Raw genomic sequence first — 26,857 nt, 5'->3', positions numbered from 1 at the left:
TGCTAAGAATTTAACCCAATGCCTTGTACATGCTAAGCAAGTGCTCTACCACTGACCCACAAACACAGCCTCTCAGGTCCACCTTTGATGTTCCTTGCAGTGAAGACTGGAAAGTCTACCCATGCAACTAGGTGAATTATACTCACTGTAATGGTCAGTTATAGCTATATGTTGATTTTATGGTAATCAGGCTGTCTGGCAGTATCTTTTGAGAAAAAGACAGTATATGAGAATCCAAAACAAGCCAATTATGCTGATCCTTACAAATTAAGACTATATATATATGGATAATTGTCAAAATAGAAAGATAGTTGAAATAGAAATTTTCTATATAGGCCAGTTATTTACATAAAATATTCAACAATGTATTATTGCCCTAATAATTCTGTAATAGAAATTGACACATTTTCTAAATGGATAGGTTTGGCCTATGTATTGTCAATATAACATAAGTTGTCTAGAAATTGTCTCCTACAATTACATGAAGATGACATAACTCTTAGAAACCTGAATTTTCAGTGAGACAGCACTCAAAAGGATGTTTTGATGTTTGACTTCTACCTTCAGAGTGTTTACATTACTGACAGAACCAAAAGACTCCTTAAATGTGAGAACTGGAAAGATGGTTAAATATTCTGTAACCTATAAAAGGTACAACTTGCCTAATTTTATCACTGTTTATAGTAGGATAAAAAGGACATTGATCCTCATCAATGTCTCTTTGTCCTGTTGCCAGCTAGCATGCTGAAGTTAAAATTCAGGCCTTGAAACAGGTGCCTGCCAATTAACCAGACCTAGGCAAGTTCTTGATCATGTCATGGTCAATGAAGTGACTACTTAAAATATTATTCATAGTTCTGATACTACAGTTTCTGTGGCTATGTTTTAAAACTTACAACATGTAAATTTTCTTAATAATTTGACTTAAATTACTTCCAAGAACCTTCATCAGGTAAGTGCTAATGGAAGGATTGAAACTAAGTTAAATGCTCTAGAAGGTACTGTAATGAGTAATGTAAATGACCCCTCTGCTCTATGGTTTGCGGAAAGGCTTAAATGCTATGCCAAATAAAAATGTCTGTGTTACTGTGGCCAAACAGAATGCTTCCAAATAAAATGGGGAAAAGATTAAGAATCTTCTGATGAGTTTTTGGCAGAGTAATCATAATAGCCTGGATCTTCCAAAGCTAATTAAATGACCTTAATCCTAAATATGCTGAAACATTCTATATAGTATATTATTGAGATGATATGTTTTCTACTAATTTTATTTATATCTCAAGAGTAGGTCATGATCTTCTCAGCACAAGAATCCAGTGATTACAACATAAATTCCCAGCTGCTTTTTTTTTTTTTTTTAGAAAAGGGAAATATGTCAGGACCTGTCCTGGATACAAGATCCCTTTCAGTCCTGATGCACCAGGTTCTGAACATATTGTCTTTAGTCTGGCACAGTAGTGCCAGGTCACAGTAATTTGGGCATTACCCTAGCTCGGAAAACAAGGTGTGGCTCCAGAATTAGGTGTTATCCACTGAGGTTGAGTTACACTCATCTGTTCCTTTATAATCTTACTCCTGTGCCCTTTTGGGGATAGAATGTTTTGTGGAATCTTCCCTTGTATGTCTCCTATATAAGAATAAACAATTTCAATGCCTCTCTCTTCCCTTGGACCTTTAAGGTCAGAGAGCCATCACAGATTTTGAGATGGTACTTCTGTGTGTTTGTATGCTTTCTTTGTTGGTTTCTTAATTTTTTAATAGTCAGATCTTGTGAAGCCAGCATTAGGTCACCAGCTAGGATAGATGGTGATAACAGACATTTTAGACCTAAGAAAATATTTATTACAAATCTAAAATTACATCTTTGTTGTTATTTTTTTATTTGTCAAGTTGCACTTTTCTTCTTTCTTCTCTCGTGAAATGATCACATAGAGAAAGCAAAATCTTTAGGAACTCCATCCAGTTCTTGGAGAAAAGTTAGAAATACTGCAACCATTTAAAAATGTAACATGGGGAAAAATAGTTGATAAAGCAAAGAGGTAATTCTGGTATTCAGAATATGAATAGAGCCAGGTGCAGTGGCCATACCTGAAACCCCATTGTCTTGGGAGGCTGAGGCTGGAGGATAATGATTCAAAGCTAGCCTCAGCAAGGGTGAGGGGCTAAGCAACTCCATGAGACCCTGCCTCTAAATGAAATATAAAAAAGGCTGGGAATGTGGCTCAGGGGTTGAGTGCCCATGAATTCAATTTCTGGTATACCCCTCAAAAAAAAAAAAAAAGTGAATATAAACAGAAACCTGGAGATGTAGGAATTCATTCTGAGACTGAAGGGCTGCCATATTAATATATTTATAGATCCAATTTTCAACCAAAAATATCAAAAGTTGTACGAAGACACTGGACGAGTGGTACATTCAAAGGCTGAATAAACAATAAACCAACAGAATCCATCTCTCAGGAATGGCACTCCCCAATCATAATATATTCCTGCTGCAGCCCCGAAACATGACAGCAACCACATGGCTTGTACTTTAAAGATGGGGGTGTGGTTTGTATGTGCTTTTATGGCAGAATTAAGGCACATAAGGATTTTAAAAAAAGTTCCAGGACAATAGTGGCCCAAGCAAAGAACATTCTTTTTTTTAGTGTCATTTTACTTTTGAAAGAAAATGATGGGCTTTGTTCAAAGATAATTCTCTTCATTTTCCGTGTATGCAAACATAGGAGAATGAATTTGCTGTTTTTGGTATGGACTGTTGGTTCAAGGTGGTTTATGCTAATGAAGAGCCTTGGAAAACATCAACTGTAAGAAAACATTTTAGTGCAGAGGGGTTTGAGACTTCAGCAAGGGAAGAGCAACACCCAAAACATCAAAGGTTTTGGAGATCCAAGGAAAATACTGTGCCTGAAGTCTTCAACCTACATGGAGAGAAGCCCTTAAAGCTAATTGTACAGATTTCAAAAGAGAAGTGATGGATGGGCCATTGAGGGGTTTCATTAATCATTCCATGCTTCATCCATGATGAATATTGATTGCCAACATCCTGGATAATTCTTTTCTGAAATACATCATCATGACTTAAAGCTAAAGCCAACTCTAAACTTGTCCACCCCCCCCCCTTTTTAACCATGGATTGAATTCAGGGGTACTTAGCCACTGAACAACACACCAAACTCTATATTGTATTTTATTTAAACAGTGTCTCACTGAGTTTCTTAGGGCCTCACTGAGTTGCTGAGCCTGTGTTCAAATTCAGATCCTTCTGCCTCAGCCTCCTGAGTTGTGGGGATTACAGGTGTGAACCACTGTGCCCAGGAAATTTGTTGCATTCTGATGACCATGTCACAGTCATTGTGCCCTGTAATGTATCACTACCTTATCTCCAGATTGTGCCTGAAGGATTGGTAAAAAGGTCTAGGTTCTGTGTGTGTTCATATTGACATTGGGACAGCTGTGCCCCAAACTTTATTGTTTAAAAATACAGAATAAGAATGTAGATAAAAGTGAAATAAAATATGATGTGAGGAAGCTGAAACCAGAATCATGGAGGGAGTATGGAATTGGACCTCCTACTGAAGAGGCAAGAGTCTACTCATCTCACTTGAATGTAGCAGAAAGGCTTGTGTATTAGCCTGTTGTCTTCTTCTATGACAAAACCCAGGAGACTGGGTACTTTACAGAAGGAAGAACATTATTTCATAGTTTTGAGCCCTCACAAGTATGCCACCCACATGGGCTCAATTCCTGAGTGGCCCTGTGCTGTCATAAGGGGGTGACTGGCATCATTATAGAAATGTGTTTGAGAGAAATCACATGTGAGTTTGGAAGGTAAAGAGTAGACTAGGGGAAGTTCTGTCTTTTATAACACCCCTTTCAGAATTAGCCAGGGGCCCAAAAGAATTATCTTGATCACTTCAATTGGCAAACTTCTCAAAGGCCTGTCACCTCCAACAGGCCTCGCCTCATAAGGGCCCCATCACCTCTTAACACTGCAACACTGGACATCAGGCTTCCAATAGAAAAACCTTGGGAGACACACCACATCCAATGGGAACTAATGCATTTCTATAACAGGGTCAACACTTTCAAAATTTTATGAAAATGGACATAAAGGCATAGGCAGCAGTGAACTCGACCCATAAAAGAATGAACTAGAAATTCCTTTGCAGAAAACCTAAACATGAACCTCAGCATAGACTAAATTTGCTTCATAGAAGTATTTCTGATAAACACAGCATACTGGTACTCAGGAGAATGGGAAGTCACTAGACAAATGCAGGGGGAGAAATGAGGTTGTAGGTTTAGACTGCAAACAGGGGACAACATACCCAGGCAGAAACCATGGAGAAACTTTCTTGTGACAGAAAGTCTTGTGACAGCTTAATCCCAGCTCTGGGATTTGAGTGCTTCTTCAAACATTCCTACTATTAGAGATTTCTCTCCCTATGCATTTTTTTATTCCTGCCCTCAGGTCACATATGACTCCCCTGGGCATATGGAGCTGCCTAGGGTACTGCTCAAACATGCACATTTTGGGAATAGTCAAGTTGGCACATAAACTTGGGAAGACTTGACTTTCCTGGAGACATCAATTTCGTAGAAATTGGCTCCACATGAAATCCATATAAAAATCTACCTACCCATGGCTGTAGGTAAAAACACACCAAATAGTAAATACTCAGGGTAAACAATTCAGAAAATCTTATATGATATATTGACTGTGTTAAAGGTACTGTATTCCAGTTAGGAGATTTGTTGCATGATTAGATCATGACTGTTCTTGACATGGGGGAATATATGTATCTATGTGAGATAAGAGATAAATGAGTTTGTTCAATTCTAGTGACAATTTCACAATATCTTTTGGTATTGTTTTGTCTACCTTAAAATGCACAGTAAAATTTGTTTTCAAAAATTTGGTCAAGTACTTGAGTAGATATATTTTCAAAAAAGACAAAGTGCTCAGTAGATACATTAAATATGCTCATAGTGACAATAATCAGTAAAATGCTCAAAAATATGAGTAGATATTACCTCACTATTTTGGGCGGGTTAATATTAAAAATACCAGAGATAACAAGTATTGGCAGTAATATGGAGCAAAGAGAACCTTGGGCAGGTTATTTGGGAGATTATGTAAATCGGCACACCCACCGTGGAAAACTGCATAAAGGTGCCTTGGAAAATTGAGAGTAAAACTTACATGTGATACAGCAATCCCCCTCCCTGGAATGCATCCGAAAGAAAATAATTTATCTCTCACAGAGACATCTGCATCTCCATGTTTCTTGCAGTACTGTTCACAACAAGCAAGACAGAAGCAAGGAAAGACATAGTGTCCACCAGTGGATGACTGTGTGTAGGTGACGTGGAACATCCACTAACGTTCAATGGGATGTTATTGAGCCTTCTAAATAGGTAAATTTTGTCCCTGTGCTGATGTAAGTGAACACTGAGGACAGTATTGTGACATAAATCAGACAAGATTACAGTTTGATCTCTCTCATGTGACATCTAATAAATCAACTTCATAGAAATAGAGTGGAATGGTGGTTGTAAAGAGGTGGGTAGTGAGGGACACAGGGGGGTTGTTTAAAGTGCACAAAATTCCATTCTAACATCGATAAATTTGGGGGATCTGCTGTATAACATGGAGAATGAAGTTAATAATACATTTTTGTATACTTGATATTTGCTGTGAGATCTTAAATATCCTCACCACACATACATCTTAGGTGATAGATATGTTAATTAAGAGGCTCTGGTAAGCAATTTACAATGTCTACTTATGTAAGCTCCATGTGTTGTACACCATGTATGTGTACAAATGTATTAGTCAGTCACACCTCAGCAGAGCAGGACTGAGTCTGCACATACCCTATTTTTCAGGCATGCTTGGTTCTTCATTCTGAGCTGCAGCCTTCACACTGAACTTCCACTCATCCCTCACAGCCATGAAGACATTCCACATCCCAACTCCCACATGCACAACTGTGTCCTGACATTTAATGTTCATTCTTCTGTGGTGCCTATCCAGGGACCTCAGGACAGTCCTTCTTCCTCCCATTACCCCAAGACCCATCATCAGTGTTCTTCCTTCTTTTTTATTTGCTTTCAATTCCATTACCTCAGTCCATCCCCATAGCTCCTGGGTCCCACACAACCAAATGTCCAAGATCAACTCTCAGGCATTCTCAACACACAGTTCAAACTCCAAACTGATTGCCACCAACCCCACCATCCTCCACCTTTCTTCTGGTTACATACCTCTTTATATCACTTCTTTCCTGTGTGCCTGGTTTTAAATCAAGACACTTTTCCTTTTTTCCACTGGTATTGTTTTGTGTCCCTTAGTTATACCACATGGTTGTAAAGACTCATACTTAGTCTTAATATCTAGAAGTGTACATCTTTTAATTTGATTTTCCTGGTGTTTCTCTTGCACTTTGGGCCATCACGGCCTCCTTAGCTCTCTACCTACTTTGTTCCCTCCCTCCCGCCCCCCCCCTTCAATACTTTTTGTGTCATTTGTCTCTTCCAAGAAACATTGTGTCTCTCTAGATTCACCTCTTTGTCATATTCTGGGCCTGTTTTGGACAAGTACTTAATCCAGGACCTGCTACCCCAGCTTTATTCACAACTTCTCACCACACGTATGTATGAATGCCTCTGAGGCATTGAATCTTCTACAAATTTTACAATCTGGTGAGCTTCAACATTTTTCATGTTCACTCTTCATCCTCAGGACCACCTTAATTCCTGTGAAACCATGTACCCCATGTATCTTATACCTTCTGGGCCCTATGTCTTTATGTTCCTTGGCTTTTTGCCCATGTGTGCCTACACCTAGTCATGCCAATGAGCTTTTCCTGGATACTTAATGAACTTTGTCTGTGTCCTCTACATCACAGGATTTGCACGATCAAATTTCCCAATCCCCCCATTCCCCATGTTCTTATTTAGTACCACTTCAATCTAATACCAGTTTACTGTTACTACACAAAACATACCTGCATTCATACCACAGGTTTTCACCTGTATGATAAATCTCACAGCATTTGTTAAGGTGACATATTGTAAATAGTGTCCTTGCAGGATTGGAGGGATTTATAATAATTGAAAGGGTTTTTGTACTGTGTTCACCCATCATACTTGCTGTAGAATTAATGTTAGCAGCCCTGGCACATCTTAGAGTTACAGATATATTGGCTTAAGCAGGTCAAACCATCTTATCCTGTTGCTGTCATTGGTGAGTGAGAATTTTTCTACATTTTTATGGATATTGTTTTGTTTCTCCCTCCTGTAAGAGGTCAATAATGGTAGAGCATATTTATTCACAAAATTATGATATGAATTGACATCCAATTATGCAAATGAGTCCAATTAATTAACTCATATTTGTGCAGATGAATTCAGTGACTTTCAAAGTGAACAACTAGCATCACCTAAATTTCTCTAAACTACAAATTCTATGTAATATATGAATTCAGATGACTGAAAAAAATCCTAGTATCTCAACTTTCAAATGCCACACATGTGCCAGTTTGCATGAATGTCTCCTGTTATAAATATCATTCACTAACCTTGCTTCCTTGAAACAAATTTACTTAGGTATTAATTAACTCACATTTTTATCTTCTTAAATCAGTGAATATTTGCTTCTGCCATACAATCTTTCATGTTTTATGTTCCAAAGCTGGGGGTATAACCTGCGAATGTGGCACAATTACTGTGATAGCACTTGTTTTCCTAACACACAAATAAATGAGTCAGGGTATAGCTCTACAGATGCGGAACCAGTCCTGCCTCATTGCACATAACTTACCGTGGGACATGTGCCTCAGAGCTATAGTTCTAACTCAATGCATTTGCAGTTATTAAAATATTTAAATGTTCCTTTAGATAATTGATATTGCATATTGTATTAGTCAGGGTTCTCTAGAGGAAAAGAATCAACAGGAAGTACAATTATAAAAGGAGAATTTATAAGATTGGCTTATATTACTGGAAGCTGGATAGTCAACAATGGCCATCTGCAGGTCAGACAGCTGGAAGGAAGAATCAGTAGGTGCAAAGTCCAAGAGGCTAAAGCCTGGGCCTGAACAAGAGAGATTAGCAGTGCTACTCTAGTTTGAAACCAAAGGTTTCTGGAGAATCACCTTTGGAAAAGTAAAGAAGCAAGAGTCTGATATCCTCAGATGATGGTAGCAGCAATCAAGAACCCATTCAAGAAAAAGTCAACCATGCATCTGCTGCTGCTTCCTTGTTCTTCCAACTTTTATTCCATCCAAGTCATCATCATATTTGGTGCAGCCCATTCTTAGGGAGGGTCTCCATTTCGGTTGGCTATCCCACATGCCAACCATTTCTAGACACATAGACACACCCATAATCCTCTTAATCCTAGGTATCTCTTAATCTGATGAAGCTGACAATTCAAATTAACCATTACACATGTAGAATAAATATTTATAATCAATGGGAACTTTTTTTTTCAATAAGAAATTCCAAAATACTACTAGTTTAGAAGATAGTAGGAATATAGAAAAACAAATAGAAAAAAAAACTTGATTAATAGAAGAACTCCACTTACTAGCTTTAGGGAAACATGGTGGTTCATGGCACCCTCTCTTTAAACACTGACAATTTCAAAACCCCTCTGTGCACCTAATCAGAGTAAGACTTTGAGACTTAACCTCTGTGTACCCAAATTCTCCTTGTAATCATGAAAGTAATCTCAGCCCCTGCTTCATGTTGACAAGATTCTAAAATCACCATGTGTTGCATTTAGAGCAGGGATTTTTACACACTTTGTGGTTTAATTCTTAATTTAAGCATCATGAAACCTGCTAGTGAGAATGAAACCTTAAGTTCAATTTTGCAGTTCCCACTTGAAAGAGGGCAATGTTGGATTTTGGTTGACAGGACACAGGTAGCCCAGAACTCCCATTCCCCTGCAGGACCCTCTGGCTAGAACAGCAGGGAACTGGCAGGATGGCAGCCAGTGATGAGGCTGTAGGAATCATCTTCCTGTCATAGACTGTGGTTGGAGTTCTGGGCAATTCCTGTCTTCTCTATTACCTGTTATTTTCTTCACTGGGTGCAGGTTAAGGCCTACAAATTTGATTCTTAAGCACTTGATTGTGGTCAATTTGTTTCTGCATAAAGAAAGTCCCCAGACAGGGGCAATTTTCAGTTTGGAAGTTTTCCTTGGTGATTTTGGATATAAGCTGCTTTTCAATGTTAACACGATGGGCAGTGATGAGTACATTGTTACCATATGCCTTCTGAGTGTCTTCCAGGCCACCATCTTCAGCCCAGTGAATTCAGATGGGCAAAGCTTTAAAGTGAAAGCTCCCAGGTACATTGGTACCTCCGTATACCTGAGCCGGATCCTGTTAACTCCTTGTAAGTATGCCTTTCTTACTTACATGACTGGGAAAGGGAGCTCCAAAAATGTCAAGATCTTGGTAGATTTTCTGGTGCTCTAATGACAAAGCCCTAGAATCATTGCTTGCAGCAATCCTGTCACTCCCTGATGCTGTGTGTGTGTGTGTGTGTGTGTGTGTGTGTGTGTGTGTGGAAGCGGGGGTGCTCATGCTCTAGGCCAGCAGCTCCATGGTGCTCATTCTGCACAGGCATTACCAGAGAATGCAGCATGTTTGCCCAGGTCCTCCCCTGAGTACAGAGCCAACAAAACAATTCTTGTCCTAGTGAGCTCTTTTGTATTTTTATACACTTTCCTGTATCTTAAATAATTCCAAATTGTTCCTGATAGTTTTGGCTGCAATAATCTCTGGGTGCTTCCCAGCTTTCAACCCCTCTTTGCTAATAATCAAAGACACCAGCACATTCTGCATTCAGGCTATTTTGCATGTATAAAAAAATCTTAAATTTCTAATTCATGAGGAAAATGTAAAATATGTACTCTATAAGGTTTTGTACAATTTATAGTTTTTTTATTCATTCTTACCAACAGAAATTTAAGCACAGTTAATATCAGTCATATCATTTGTGAGTGGTGGTTTAGACACATACCCTTGTATTTATAAATGTGTGTGTATGGTTTTATATGTGTGTTTGTGAACATGAGCATGCACACATGCATATATCTTGATTGTTATGATCTGTCAATAATAATTCTGAAAAATTATATGTAAATTTTATACTTAATTAGTACTATTTCAAACTGATTTCACATAATTTCATATTTTCTTGTTCTTCTGATAGATTAGTCATGTTAAAAATGTGGAAAGAATTTTTCATTTGTCTACTTTCATGTTTATGTCTTAGCTCTGTGTCTTTGAAGAATTTTCCAAGTTAATGTACTCCAATGATATTTGCCTTTAGCAGGTAAATTTAGTTATTTTTAATATAGTATAAGGAAAGTAAAAAGAGAAACAGAGACAAGATGCAGCAGAAAGGTGGTTGCTCGTCCAAGCAGCTGCATTTATTTATACCAATAGGTTACATTAGGTCATTACTGCCATAACTACATTATTGTTTATGGTATCAGTAAAGTGGCTTATTCTGCAGTTACATTCTACAGTTACAATATGCAATGTTAGGAGCTTTGTGCAGCTCTCAAGAAAGTCCATTGTCTGAAGTTACTGTTAGGTGGGCAGATCCAGGATCAGCAGAGCTTAGTGAAACATTGTGGTTATCTAGCAAGCAAGTTCCTTTATTCACAGGAGCTATGTGCCTGAGATCAAAGTCAAGGCTGATAAGACTATAGAACAGAGAAGGGCATTGCCATTACAGCTAGATGGTTCACATGTATTAGTTATCTTACTAGTTCCTAGTTAAAAACTGCAGGACATTCTAAGGGTAGTAGTAAGTAGTTTGTTACTCCCCAGGTGTTTGCTCACCAGAGGAATGTTTCTCTATGATATTTCCATGGTCAGAATCCCTACAATATAGAAATGGACAGAAGGGGAAGCAATTGTCCACTAAAAACCCCTGCTCTGTTTCATATATTTCATGTCCACCTTGATAATATACATTAGGTGTAATTTTTTATTGTTACAAATGATTTTTAAATCACCAATAAACCATCAAAGCAGCTTTATGTACAAATCAGTCATAAATCACTAAGTAAAATTTTATAAAGTATATACACTTTTGCCTTCAGCTTCTTCTACATCAAAATACAATCTTGTCCATATCAAAGATTCCTCTTTGTGCCTCTGCCATAATCATATTCAACAGGGACCAGTATGTGACATTAAATACCATAGATCACTTTCATTTGTACTTTCTATAAATGAAAATGATCAGCTTCAACTTTTATATTTGACTTAGAAAATTGTATTTTCATCGTAGTTTGTATTTTCATATTTGGTTGGTAATAGAATTCAACTGCAGGAATATTAATTACTTCATGCCTTCCTCTCTGGATAAGTCCTCCCCCCCCCAAAAAAAAAAAAAAGTTCCATGTGCTGGAAGCTTTGCACCCAGTGTGAAGGTTTTGGAGGAGGTAGAAACTTTGACGTGTGGATGTAAGTACAAGGTGGCTGGGTCATTGGGAGGTCATGCTTAAAGGGATAAGTGGTAATGTCTGGAGTATATCAGTTCCCATGAAATTGGGCTGTCTTACAGAGAGTTCTGGTGTCTCTGCTCTGTCGCTCCCTGTCCTGTCCTGTGGTCTGTTCTGTATGTGCTCCCACTATTGTGATTTCACCTACTCTTAGTTCCTCAAAGAGTTGAGTAGATGCTGGCACCATACTCTTGAATCTCCAGAACTGTAGGTCACTAAATTTCTTTGTCAAGTACTCAGCCTTGGGTATTTGGTTATTGCAACAGAAAAAGATAACATGACATGGTCATTTTTTAGTTTGAAGTATCATGATGAGGACTCACCTGTAGTTTCAGAGTGTGTTTTTAATGATAATTGTAAGAGTTTCTGCTGCTGTGTGTGTAAAGGTGATTGATTCATTGATTATAGGTTTACATCTTCTTGGCTTTAGAATATACTGACTGAGTTTATCAAATGTTTGTATGCGTTTCAACTAAGTAGAAGCTCTTATTTTAATAGAAATACTTTTATATGTCTTTATTTAATGTTAATAACATAGGTTCTGTTAAACATAGATGCATATAGTAAGACATATGCATAGGGAGGTGTCTCCCTTCATTTTCTTCAAAGACATCAATTAATAACTTAAAAATTTACATCAGAAAACCATTCAGAATCAGCTTTTTATATGTGTTGGTAGTTATTTAAGTCTTTTTAAAAAGTAAACAATAAATTTCAATGTTTTCTGAAAATGTACAGTAGATACTTTTTCTCTCATTTATCATCATATATTCTATATTTTAAAACATCTGGGAAAATATTTTGAGAAGTTTTGCCCTAAGACATGGTAGCTATTTGAGAGACAAGTATGCCTAACCTGATTTGGAGATTGCTAATGTCCACATTGTATTCAAATATCTTGTGATACCCTATGAATATGTACAATTTTTAGTATCATTTAATAATAAATACTTTTGGCTGGCCAGAGTGGTGTATGCCTATAATCCCAGTGGCTTGGGAGGCTGAGCTAGAAGGATGCAAGTTTAAGACTAGTCTCAGAAAATAAGTGAAGCCCTAAGCAGCTTAGCTAGAGCCTGTCTACAAATAAAAAGGCCCGCGGATCAGTAGTGAACAGCTCCTGGGTCAATCCTTGCTACCAGTAATAACAATAGTAAATTAATCAATTAAAACTTTCCTTTTGTTTCATAGTGTCATTGGCTCACATACTTACTGTCTTCAATTCCAGCAGTAATGTAAAAAGAACCTCTTATACTTTATATCTCTGACTGTGTCCTCTGTTGCATCTCTGTCTTCTGCTTTAAGGGCCCATGTAAATAGAGTAGGACAATCAGACACCAGTGTGTATGCCAGTGTATACGAGAAAAATATCTCCCTCTCTTATGATCTGCCAATCAGCAGTCTTAGCATCGTCTTTAAACCCCAGATAACCCAATGTAACCTCAGGAGTGACTGCAAGAGCATTCTCCAAGTCGTCTTGGAACAACCCTGTTCACAGTCCCATGTTATCCCTTGTAGTTCTCAGGACAACTGCAAAATATACTGAGAAGGTAACACCATAAGCTAGGAAGAAACTAAGTGGAACAACATAACTTCTATTCCAGTTTTCCTAGAATCAGTATGTCCTTTAATGATTTAGAGAGTGTTGTGGTTCTAGGGCATAAAACCCAAGGTGGACATCGTCCTGGGGTCCTTCAGCTTTGGTGTAAGTGGAGCATACTTGGATGAAACTGAATCCTCTGTGTGGAGCCTTCATGGCTACCAGGGACAAGCTTGGAATGAATCCAAAGCTTCTGCATGCCCTTGCTCCCTGTCTGTAAGTAATAAACCTGTCTCATGTACCCAGGGTGTGTGGATGTTCTGTTTCATCAGACTAAAAGATGTTGATTTCCAGTCCAAAGTGAATTTGCTTTACAATAATATCTGGGGTTGGGAATTTTCTATGGCATGTTTTTGAATTTTAAAAACCATAGAAATTGTAAATATACCTACAAAAAATTTACCCTTAATGAGTATTAGGAAAAATAATAAGATGACACAGAAACAAGATGTAGAGGCAGGAAGAAAAATGGCTGCTTTTCCAAGTGACAATATTTATTTACACCGATAGGTTACATTAGGTAATTAGGACCATAATTACATTTTTATTGCTTAGAATACCAGTAACGTAGTTTATTCTGCAGTTATATTCCACAGTTACAATATGCAAAGTCAGGAGCTTTGTGCAGCTCTTAAGAAATTCATTGTCTAAAGTAACTTTTAAGCGGGCAGATCCAGGAACAAGGTAGCTTATTGAAACATTGTAGTTATCCCAGGAAGCAAATTCCTTTATTCCCAGGAATTATATGCCTAAAATCAAGGTTGAGACTGAACAGACTCTAACACAGAGCTTCTTCATAAAGGACATTGCTACAGCAGAGAGGCATCCCATGGCTTTACACAAAAGTTTTCCAGCAGCCAGGCATTTTGTGTCTTTACAGAGAAACTTCCTAGCAGCCAGGCTTTTTGTGCCTTTGCACAGAAACTTTCTACCCAGCAAGCGTGCCACAATCATGAAGTTTATCAGAGACCCCAATCCCAAACACAGAACCCTCATAGATGAGCCCTGTGATGATTTACTAAAAGAAAGAACAGGGGGGCTGGGGATGTGGCTCAAGTGGTAGCGCGCTCGCCTGGCATGCGTGCGTGCAGCCCGGGTTCCATCCTCAGCACCACATACAAACAAAGATGTTGTGTCCGCCGATAACTAAAAAATAAATATTAAAATTCTCTCTCTCTCCCTCTCTCACTCTCTCTTTAAAAAAAAAAGAAAGAAAGAACAGAGGCGGTGGATTAGACTTACACTTTTAGCTTGTCTTTTTGTTTTATTTTTATAATAATATTATATATATGTAGATATAGATAGATGGATGGATAGATAGATATTGAAGCTGATAAAGCTTAAATATTGTGTGCCATTTTAGTTTTTATTCTTTATTGAAATATCATTAACGTGTGTTTAAGGAATGCAATGATATACACACACACACACACACACACACACATATGTGTATACATACATATATACGCATATATGTCTATGTTTACATATATATATGTATATATTAAATGATCATCACAGACAAAGTAGTTATCATTTTCACTTCACAGAGATTCCTTTTGGAATCTTCATGTCTTTTTTTTTAACTCTGCATTTTTCTCCCCCTCTCCTATTTTCTCATCACTCTTTTAATATCTAGAACATTCCAGACCACTTGCATATATAGTGAAATAGTGCATGCACGGAGAAAGCACCATCTTAGGAGAGACTGAGAAGACTTTAATTTCAAACCTTGGGTTCATCCCTATCTGTTAGAAGACATACCATAACTATAAAAAAGTGGAAATAGAAAAATCTAGGGCTGGGGATGTGGCTCAAGCGGTAGCGCGCTCGCCTGGCATGCGTGCGGCCCGGGTTCGATCCTCAGCACCACATACCAACAAAGATGTTGTGTCCACCGAGAACTAAAAAATAAATATTAAAAAAATTCTCTCTCTCTCTCTCTCTCTCTCTCTCTCTCTCTCTCTCTCTCTCTCTCAAAAAATAAAAAATATATAAATTCCAGACCTAACATATTCAAGTGTCTCATTTCCTATCATTTCAGTTTCTCTGTCTCATACTGTGTGTTTCTTTTTGCCTCATATTGTCTTTATCTGCTGTCTCTTTGTACATGTGTATGCTTTTATATAAAATAAATTTAATCTTAATAAAATCTGTCATCTATACAGTTGGTGTATTTTTAAGGAAATGTTAAAATATGATGCTGAGACTACTAAAATTGTCCTTTTAGAAATTTTTCATATTTTCTTCATTATTTCCTTTGAAAATCCATTCTGAATTTACATATCCGTGCTGTGGGTGAGGATTGATGTTTTCCTGTTCCAAGTACACTTCAGGTTCAAGTAATTCAGGCTAAATATACTTCAGGTTCCAGTGAAAGTGTCTAGTTGCACTTTCTTTCCCTCTCTCTCATTTCTCCCCCAAGTCTATACCCCCATCCTCAGGGACCACTTTCCCATGAAACACTGAGTACACTCTACCTCTGTGCTCATGCTTGGAAATCTCTGGGAATCCCACAAAGCAGCACCTAAATCATTCTTGGGGACAAACTCTACCATGAGCCCCTGTGCTTAGAGGAATCTTTGTTGTCATGATTTACCATGGTGAATGACAGCAGAGCCTGCAGACCTCGGGCAATATCTTGTTCTTCTCAAGACTGCTGTCAGAATCCTGGACATGTATCTCTTCTCTGCCATCATCTCTTCCTCATAACTCACAACAGGGTGTTCTTTCCATATGATTCCCAGGCATCTGTGTACACCAGCTCCTGGTCACATTTTCTAAGGGACTTCTCCAAGCAATGGAAGCATTGCTAGTTCTATTCTCACCCAGCCTTGTCCTGCTACTGGCCCTGTCCTCACCTGACTCTTCTCCTTGGCCAGGTATCCACCATGAAGATCTTCCCACCACAGTAACCCTGAACTCTGGAGGAGGTGGTCTGGGCCTGTGTGAGACCCCTTTTTTAAAAAACTTGGTTCAGTCATTGAGTCCTCTTAATGTCCTTTGGGATCCCCTATATGCACTGTGTACATCACACAGGACATTTTAGGGGCCAGTATGTAAAGAAGCCCAAATCTTCCCACATCATTGGCTCAGACTCACTGTATTATCCAACACAAAGGAGGCCCAGGGGAAAACAGTTGATAAGCAAATGCTAACAACCCATCCAACAGGTCTGTGACTCCTGAGGCTTCACCCAAAGAGAGTATGTATGGAGAGGAGAGAGAAATCAGAGAAAAAAAAAAAATAAGATGGTACCAGTTCAGCCCAGCTCTGCCATGGACTAACATGGCAGTTTGCACTCATATGCTGAATCTCCTAAAGCTTTTGTACATCAGGTTACATGAAGCTAAAATGAATAGATCAGTAATTGTGATGAGGGCTGATTGAAGAAATGCATAGATGTGTGAGCTTTAAATGAATAAATACCAGCTTGCAAAAACTTTAAGCCATGCGAGGACTCTGAGAGTGTGAGGCAGGACATGTGACAAAGCTGATTATTCCTGCTTGTGGGAGAAGTGTTCTTCAAGAGGTATCCAGTCTCCTATGGATACCACGCCCAAAGCCAGAAGGATGTGCTCAGCGTGTGGTCCCTGTGTTCCAGCTCTGCAGCTTGAAGGGCCCAGTGTTCCAGCTCCCTCTTTCTCACAAAAGAGGGAGAATCCCAGTCCAGCTTTGCCCAGATCTAAACAGCTTTCCACACCCTCAAAACAAGGGGAACTGGCAAGGTACGGAGCTGGCCTTGGCTGGACAGAGACCTTGCACATTTTCATGGAAAGGGAGTAAATGTTTGTTTGTGGTTGTGAATGTTTCCTGTTGGTTCTAACTGGATTCTAGGAGGCCTCCAGTTCAGCTCAAAATCAATCCTGGGGGCAAACAGAGCTGAATGTGATCCCTAGAAGCAGACACGTGAAGTACTGAGGATGACTGAGGGGACTCAGAGAGAAGGAGTTCACACTTAGAGAATATTTCACATTGATTTATTCTCATTCTCTGTGACATGCATGTAGTAGAATAAATTTATTTTAAAATTATAATAATTAGCATACCATAGGAATGTGTGGAAAATAGAAGTAGAGGGAAATAATTAAAAAATGTTAAAATGTTTTTTTGTTTTGTTTTTTAAGATAGTAGAATTTTAATCAATGACCATGGTGGCTTTTTATCTGTTTTGAGTTTTCTATGATGAAATAAAATATTATACTGTATATTTGACAATTATTTTACCCTTTGTATTTTAGATTTTAAAAATTATGATTCATATCAGAAAGAATTGGAAATGCACTTGAATTCTTCATATTATTTAATTTTACTAATATTTTAAACTCAGAATTTTATAAAGCAAATATGACTTTACCAAAGCATGTAATTATAGTTTGAGGACATTTCTTAGATTAATAAGTGAGAATAATTTCCAGTAACTCGGGAGGAGAACTTCTTCCTGTTTAAAAATAGTTTTCCTAATTCTTCCTTCAAAATGACAAAAACACTATTTCCATAAAGTTATTACTTGTTAGATGAATGGGAAATAATAACTCTGTTGAACTTTAATAAATTTTATACAAATGTTGTCCTAGTTATGGCAGTTTGGCATCTTCTCTAATATTACCTTGAATGATAAATAAGCAATGTTAGCTAATTAGGATTTTGAATAACAGACAGAGAAATTAGGAAGTGGGAAGGAGGATTTCATTTCCTTATTCCTACAGAGAGGGCAGCTGAACCCCAGGCTTCCACTGATAGAAACCCAGAGTTAAGTTGCTGAATAGTGTGAGGACAGACACATACAATTGTTGAATCAGTGCTACAATGACCAGTTTGATCTCTTTTTTTATGTGTGCCATAGCATTTACAGCCTTGAGAGAATGATAGTAAATTTTCAAAATTAATCTCAAAAATTTCCCTTTGTGATACTTTATTTTGGTGTCTAACATACTGAAAACTTGCTTATTTTGTTCACAAATTAACAGTGTGGGTTGCCTTGTTATATTTTCTGCAATCTACCTTAGAGACTCTTTGTAGATTGAAATTCTTATTTGAAGATAGCTGTTAATTCTCAAGAGTTTAATCAAGCCCAAGTTTAATCAAGTACTACTAACTGACCAACTGTCATCAGAGGAGAAAGATTGCTGCTTACTAACAAATTGTTTGATTTCTAAAATCCATTGTTTACATTCATAAAATTTATTTTTCATTTTTTCTCATTCTATTAAAGCTTTGAGTCAATGTTTAAAATGTATGCATTTCAGTATTATAATATATATCACATTACTTATTATATATGCTTTATAATAGATATACTATGTAACATATATGCAATGTATAAAATTCATTGATATTTATTAGATTATATTATACTACATGTAGTATATATTACATATTTTTCTAATATTACATGTGTACATATCATATTTTATATATAATAGTATCATGTAATATTCAATTCCACTTTTTACTTATATACCCTCAAAAAACTTTACCACAAGAAAATATAGGAATTTCATGCATGCATGCATTTATATATGTGTGTGTGTGTGTGTGTGTGTGTGTGTATATTTATGACTTACAAATAAACATACCAAATTATTTGTACATTTGAATATTTTTTTTACTTACCAGTATTTGAACAGTAAGATTCATGAAGCTGTGGGTGTAGTTAAGTGGTAGATCAGTTGCCTAGCCTGTGCAAGGCCCTGAATTTCTCTTTTAGCACAACAAAATTAAATAAATAATAAGATTCAGAGATGAGTGTGACATAATTCATCATTATTTGATGTTAACTACAGTAAAATATTTATAAGAAACTCATATTAATTTCCAAGAAGGCCATAATGATAGCAATGATATTTAATCATATACTTGAAGAATCTACTCAAAACAATCTTAAGGAAAAAAAATCTTAGGGAAAATATATATATATATATATATATTTCCATAGGCAATAGAAACATTATAAATGTTTAAAAATTTTACTTTTAGTTGTTCTTGCTAATTACTGTTTATTTACAAAACAATGAAATTTGAACTACAATTATAACATATGGTTCACGTTAGTGACATTAGTATATCTTATCACCTTAAGCACAGTAGTTATTTTAACCCTCAGTAAGTGTTTTAAAGAATTGCCTGGCCAGACGTGGTGATGCACACCTTTAATCCCAGAGACTCAGGAGGCTGGATAGGAAGATTGCAAGTTTGAGACCAGCCTCAGCAATACAATGAGGCTATAAGGAACTTATCAAGAACTTCTCTTAAAATAAAACACTAAAAAGAGCTGGTAATTTGGCCCCAGTGGTTAAGTGCCTCTGGGTTAAATCCCTGATTAAAAAAAAAATCTAGAAATGTATCAGTGGAAGAAAATGGGCAGTGGAAAAATAAGCTGCCCAACTCTGTTTTTTTTTTATACCAGTGATTGAACCCAGAGGAACTTACACACTGAGTCACATCCCTAGACCCTTTTAATATTTTGTTAAGAGACAAGGACTCACTGAGTTTCTTAGGGCCTCACTAAGTTGCTGAGACTGGCTTTGAACACATAATCCTTCTGCTTCAGCCTCCCAAGCCACTAGCATTACAGGCATGCATCACAAAGTACAGCTCTGGCAAATTTATTTTTCACAAGGTTCTCAAGTTAATTCAAGTGAGAATAGCATCTTCCACAAATAAGATAGGAATAAAATTGCATATTTAATGCAAAAGAGTGATAATGTATTTTACATGGGATTATATAAATAATTAACTCAGAATCATTCTGGACTTAAATATAACAGCTAAAGTTATTTTAAAAAATAAAAATAGTACTGAATCAAATGTTCTTGAATTAGACTGACCAGTGGAGCCTTAGATATGCTTCAAAAATACATACACACAAATAAATAAATAAATTTGACTTTAAAAATTTTCTGTGAAATTTTATACTAAACAATAGAATGCATAGATTTTAAATTAGTGATATGAATCAAAATAGCTGCAGATTAAATGATGTTAATATAGTTGTTCCTGTAGTACCATCATTGAGATTTCAGAGAATGAATAAGTTATGTGATTTCCTTGCTTCAGGTTCCCAATTTGTCAAATTGCTATAATTCTCTTCTCTGAAAGATACTGTAGATTGTTCCTACTCTATTTAAAGATACTGTAGATTGTTCCTACTCACAGTTCATTGTATAAAATATAAACTGCAATTATAATTTTATAGGAAAATTTGACACTTAATATTCCATAAGATTCAACTGCTATTTTCTCTTAATCAATTCAGTAGAAAATTGGAATAGCATTACAATTTTATTTGGAGTCCAAAATGACTAGATATTACTTAGAGAATATAATTGAATCATTAGCAGGTCTGTTCTTTTAAGGCTTTTCTGTTTTTCAAATGTTTTCTTTTTAATTGAAATATAACAATTGAACATGCTTATGGCATACAGTTTGATATGTTGGCATAAGTATACATTGTGTAATGATTAAATCAGGGCAATACACAATTTTTTTTCTGTGCAGAAAGAAAAAGGAAAGTAAAGACAATTACATTAGGTGTTTTGGTTTGTGTGGTTTTGAAGATCTGTTTATACTCACTTTTTAGCACTCACTGACGTTTTTTGAGAAGCCAGTTGAGTTCAAAGCCCAGCCTCTTCTTTTCTCTGGCTCTTACAGTGCACTGCCACTTTGTACCCTCCAGAATCACCCCAGAGCAAGGAACCCTACCTACAGGGAAACTGTATACATCCCAGGACACACAAAATTATTGAGACTGATCAGTCAACAACAAGCCCTACTGACTAGCTGACCTCCTACAAACTATATTTCCTCTACAGATCTGATTTGTTTTACCCTGTCACTGGCTAAAACCCCCTGGCAGAAATCGTGTGTGTTCAATATCATAACTTACAAGTAGGGGTGACTTTTGTCTGTACAAATGTCATTGTGTTGGGTCCTGAGAACAAATAAATTGTCCAATTTAAAAAAAATAAATAAACCTAAGAAATGAAGGAAAAAAAATGTGAAGATTGTAGAAAAGTTTCCAGACCCCTTTGATAACAATATAAAATCTTGCATTCGCAATGGAAAATACCTTGATGGTTTCTTGATAAAATACTAAAATAAGCAGAACCCTGCCCTAAAAAGTTCCATAAATAACTGAAAGCATGTGCTCAGATGAGTTCTCATTAACACATGAGTATTTATAACTGAATGAGACTCAATGGTGAAAACAACACAATATTAATGGACAATAGAAAATTGGTATGTCTGCATTGTAATATTATTCAGCAATATTATTTGGCAGTTCTAGAACTGAACTCAGGGTCTTGTGCCTACTCGGAAAGCACTTTACCTCTGAGATACAACTTCACTCACATCCAGCAATCATGGTTAGTGAGAGCACTAAAATATTACAATGGATATGTAGCTGGGGAATGGTACACTAAAGGAAATGAATCAGAGAACAAAAAAATGCCATGTATTTTATATGTGATATACTATTTTGAGAATAAGAAAATCAATTGATGAAAAATGCCAGGAGCCAAGTGGAGCAGAAACAAGGAATAACTACTGGTGGGAACTGGTGGATCTGCATGTAAAATATAAGAAGTTACAAAATCATACCCCCTAAAGTTGGTTACAAAAGTAAACTTAGTTTTACATGCACTTTGCCAGAATTAAAAAAAAAATCATGCAGTTTTTAAAGAATAAAGCAGTCAAGGCCCCAACCCATAAAATAAGGCAATAAATCATAAATGATGGCAGCTGGTTGAGCTGAATGTAAGTACATTTACATGAACATACTGTTGCTATATGTGTATGAGAGTCAGTTAATTGTTCTTTTCCTCAGTGTGTATTTTATTATAATACATAAAAGTATTATCTCTATCATGACCAATATTTGAAACTTGCCACGTTTTTACTATATTTACATAATTCAGTATACTTAAATATGCATTGTTTCTTTGTTTTGCAGAGCTGTGGATCAAGTACAGGGGCAGGCACAAGTAAGGCAAGCCTTTCACCGCTGAGCCACACTTGGAGTGAATCTGATCTCTAGTCCTGATTAGTTTTCTGTTTATGAAAGGTCATCTAATGCCACATTTTTTTTTAATTTTTAGTGTGTATATTTCTTATGGTTGAAATAAACTTTGTCACATCCTAGTGGCATTTTGTGATGGTGATCCCTGCTGCTGTGGCTGTTTCCTTGACAGATTGGAAATCACTCACAGGCTTCATGTGTTAATGGATGTGCTCCTCTGTATTTCACCTGTAGTCTAACCTTACAGTCCCCGCACACCAGCACACCAGTGTGCTCCAGCACCCAAGGAGCTCAGTTCCGTGGCCGCCTTGGCTTCCCGGCTCCTGCTTTAGCTCTCTTTCGTGCACTAGTGCAGGTTGTGTGATTGCATCTAGCGCTCCAGACAGATGACTTTGTTGGAATTATGAGGATCCATCTTTTTATAGAGAAGCAACTGTGTTTTTACAGAGAAGCAACTGATGAAAGGGACAGCCAGATGCCTAAGAAGTAAGTCACATGGCACTCACTGCTAGATGAAACAAACTTTAGAATGAAGAACCTGAACAAAATAAAACCCAGCATGAGTCATTTACACACTGGCTATGAGTGTTACAAAAACATGCCAACAACAAAGATCAAACTTATATCGGCTTAATATTTATTTCCTTCTATTTCCAATTCTGCTCTCTTAAAATCCAATATCTGTGCTGGAAAGATGGTGCAATCCTGTAATCCCAGCAGTTTGCAGGGCCTGATCCAGGAGAACAGCAAGTTTAAAGCTAGTCTCAGCATTGTAGTGAGGTCCTAAGCAACTCAGCAAGACCTTGTCTCTGTGCCAGATTCTCCTGATTCTCTAGGCTCAGATTAGATCTCTCAGTTTGCATCTGCTCAATTTATGTGCTAGTTTCATGAATCAAAGCACCCAGTCTAAGTTTCTGCCACATTACATTGAGGTATTTGAGTTTAAGAGTCCTGTGTGTGACTGACTAACCGTGCCTGTCCGAATACCAGTTTGTTTGGTCAAATAGCCTCTGGATCTACCCAAGACAATCTGCACCTCCAGTCCTGGGGTTTTCCATGCCAAATATCCCAGAAATTACAGTTATTTTTAGGTCTTCTGTGTGTGTGTTTGTGTGTGTGTGTGTGTGTGTGTGTGTGTGTGTGTGTGTGTATATATAATAAAATTGTACCCTCTAAAATGGTTACAAATAAAGAATATATATATATATATATATATATATATATATATATATATATATATATACACATATACAAACACACACACATACACACACATACATTTCCCTCCCATCCCACTCCAAATTCCCACCAGGAGTTCAGCTTCTAAACAGCTCTTTAGCCTTGTCTGGTGTACTTCATCCTTCCAAGGTTCAGGACTTTCTCTCCTATATTGAGTATTAGTGGACTGTTTTCCCCCTACCCTTCACTCACCTCCCAAAGAAGTAATTTTTTTCTGATTGTGTCCCAAGTCATGAAACTGTGTGAACCACCATTTCCCACAAATCCACCATCTTTTTTTCCTCTTACTTATTCTCAGTATTCAGATACTTTAACTCCATTATTCTAATGTAGTCAGAAAAAATAGAATAAAACAAAGCATCTAAGAAATAGGAACTTCAGCAGATTAAGAGGTGACAGACTTTGGTTTTGTATGCTAACACAGCAGCTCTGATTGCTAACATTTTCCCATAGAGGCATGCGGTGGTTAACAGGTAGTTGCAAAATAAAACCACAGTAGCAGAGGCAAAAGACAAAGCTATGGCGACATTCCTTCTTTAGGCTTAGTGCAGTAAAAGACCCTAAGCTTCTTGAGCAAAGAGTCCCGAGGCTGTTAACAAGTTCGTGCCAGAAAGAAAAGTAGACTACACTCTGCAACAGAATTGCACCAACTCTGTTTCCTTGATGTACCCCAAACATGCTTATGTTTAAATATGGTCCTAAGGTCTCAGACTTTGGGAACCATCTCTTTGGCCCATGGAACCACTAATAAAATGTTGCTTTCAGATCTTGGTGTCCATACCTTAATTCCCTGCTACACTGCAACAGGAATCTATTGTATGCATCAACTCACTGTCAACTTTATTCCCAGTAATGTCATTCCCAACAATTTGATCTGAATAATGTATATGAGTACCATCATATGGAGATCTTTATGCCATCCACAGGGCAATGGAACAGTTGACAACAGCATTACAAGACACCCAAGAGAATGTCTAACACAAACACACATAGGAATATTGGAGACTAATTAAGACCAACACTTCACCTTCTTAGGAAGGTGTGGATAAGGTAATAGACAAAAGGCAACTTGAAGACATATCACAGCTAAGATAAGAGGAAAATGAGGTTTTCGGATACATCTGGAATTCAGCCAATAAGAAAAAAAAACATTTCATACTAAATTGTGGGAACAAGTGCATGGACTACTGAATATATGGCATACATTAAGGGTGTCTGAGTGGCAAACCACTCCCTCATGCTAGGCATGTGAGCAACAAACAGCTTACATCACAGGCATAGCCCTGGGCATGAGGCCGCATGTTGCAGTACCTGCACTTGCTCTATGGCCCACTCCTCGATTGGTCATTGCAAGGACAGTTGGCCAGAAATTGTATTGGTGGCTGCCTATAATCTGCTTAGCTACTTCCTGAATATATATACATGGTAACTGCACAATAAAGTCAAACCTGCTTCCTGCTTGGTCTCCAGAGGTCTTGGTTAGTGACTCTGCAGCCATACTCTCCTCTATCCTATTCCGTAGTCCTCTTCACTGGATGAGAGAGAGTCCATGCACTAAATCCAAGAAGACATCTAAACATATTGAAATATCAAAACAAAAATTATACTAAAAAAGTGTGATGGTCTTTGATGTATGATTTTACATCATAGCCTCTTTAATTATAATTCCTGAAAATCCCCTGAATTTACTCTGTGTATAAATTTCAGAATGTTTCCTTAGAAGACTGATCTATTTAATGACTAACACTTTCTTTTCTACCCCCATTTGCCACAGAACTTGATGTTGAACACACCAGACCTAGTGCATGCGTTCTCTCTCTCTCTCTCTCTCTCTCTCTCTCTCTCTCTCTCTCTCTCTCTCTCCCCCCCCCCCTCTCCCTCCACCCCCCCTCTTGTTACAAAGCAGAAATTGTGTGACATGGGTCTAGTGTCCCTTTCTCTTCCAACACCAAGGGAGGCTCAGCCCCCACAGTGGGACACTCACACCCTGCTGAGTCCAAACTCCTGGAGGCAGGGCCCTGCTGCCCTCACCACAACAACTCCTCCTAAAGAATGGCACCATATTTTCCATGGTTGCCATAATGTCATCAGGTTTCTATGGCAAGTGTGATGCACAGGTTAGTCCTCTACCCCAGAAAAGCCTCTAGATAGGCCTCTTCTTTGTTCCTTTTCCTTTCTCTGAAAGCAAAAGGCATTCGCTTTTCAGGACACCACCTGTGAAAGTGTATCAACTACAGGAGCTAGGCTCACACTCAAGAAATGAGAGAACTCTGCCCACACCCTCTAATGAGTCCAAACTGCTGACATGGTCCCAGGACACCCTGGCCCAGGACACCGTACTTGAAGGTCCCCCATCTCCTCCCTTAACCAACAGTGAAGCAAAGAACCCCAAACCTGGAAGGAAGCAGTGGCTCAGTGACCAATGGCACTGGTACAACTGGGAGTGATTATAACCACCAGAAAGTACAGTGGGTTTCTCAAGAGGACCTTTCTTTCTTTTACTGACCTCCAATCCTCTGAGTGCAAATGTGAAAATAAAAAGTGACACAGGTCTTTAGGATCGCTGGATTTCAATAATCACAGGATATCACACTGCCTTGGGCCAGGAGGGTCTCACAACTCTCTTCTTCTCAAGTCAATAGAGCACCTAGTATGAGAGTGGGATTGAGGTGAGTGGGGTCTGGGGTCCATTCATCACTTCATCCAAGGGAGGCTCAGCTTCTACTGCAGGACACCCATACCTTCCTCTGAATCTAAACTCCTGGAGGTGGGGCCCTGCTTGCTCTCCAAGCACAATGAGCCAGTTTCCTGTAGAAAGTCAGTTTCTTTGTCAATTACTATGTGCAGGCTGCTTCATCTAACTGGTAATATTTCTTCTTGTCTCTTTGTCTTCTTCTTTCTCACTTTGTTTTCCTGTGATCTCTTCACTATTTTTGCAGTAACCTGTCCAGCAGATTTCACATCAACCTTAGCTTTTTCCTATGAGCTTGTGGTTCTGGTGTAAAGCCTTCACACCCTTCCTTGATGTTACTCAGGACTGGAGTGTTGAGGGTCTCCTGAGCACGCCTTCACTTCAAATGGGGAGCAGAAGCTTCAGCAGCCACCATGACCTACAACTTCAGAAACTGCCTTCTTCAGACACTTTACATGAGCTCAGTAACCAGATGAAATGCCAACAATAGAGCACTGAGACCCAGAGCTGGAGGGAGTCACTGGCCTAGTGACCAATGGCACTGGTACAACTAGGCAGTAACCATAACAACCAGAGGGTAGCATGAGATTCACAACAATGAAACAAAAAGGGCCTTTTTCATTCTCTTCTACTCACCTCTCATCCTCTAATAAAAAAACTGAAAAAACATAAGAAGTGACCTAAATTCAAAAAGGCAGTTATGATCCCACAATTACCACACAGGACATCAGCCTGAAGAGAGGAGGTCTCCACATCCCTCTCTCTCTC

General features: G+C 37.9%; 1 protein-coding gene and 1 pseudogene across 2 annotated transcripts in view; both read left to right on the top strand.

Moving 5' to 3' along the window:
- The window catches only part of LOC308644193 (zinc finger protein 519-like), a 93,527-nt gene extending 70,199 nt beyond the window's left edge, over nucleotides 1-23,328 (top strand). The window contains exon 6 of the mRNA XM_081285022.1: nucleotides 22,093-23,328. Coding sequence (XP_081141148.1) covers nucleotides 22,093-22,147 — 55 coding nt within the window. The 3' untranslated portion in view covers nucleotides 22,148-23,328. The remainder of the gene's footprint in view (nucleotides 1-22,092) is intronic.
- On the top strand, nucleotides 8,998-10,238 carry LOC308645223 (vomeronasal type-1 receptor 4-like; annotated as a pseudogene). The gene is made up of 3 exons: nucleotides 8,998-9,485; nucleotides 9,642-9,748; nucleotides 10,234-10,238. The product of its transcript is annotated as a vomeronasal type-1 receptor 4-like (transcript).
- Nucleotides 23,329-26,857: the final 3,529 nt, after the last annotated feature.

Source organism: Spermophilus citellus (assembly GCF_964194105.1).
Source record: "Spermophilus citellus genome assembly, chromosome: 3".
Taxonomy (NCBI): Eukaryota; Metazoa; Chordata; class Mammalia; order Rodentia; family Sciuridae; genus Spermophilus; species Spermophilus citellus.
This window is presented reverse-complemented; position numbering and strand designations above follow the sequence as displayed.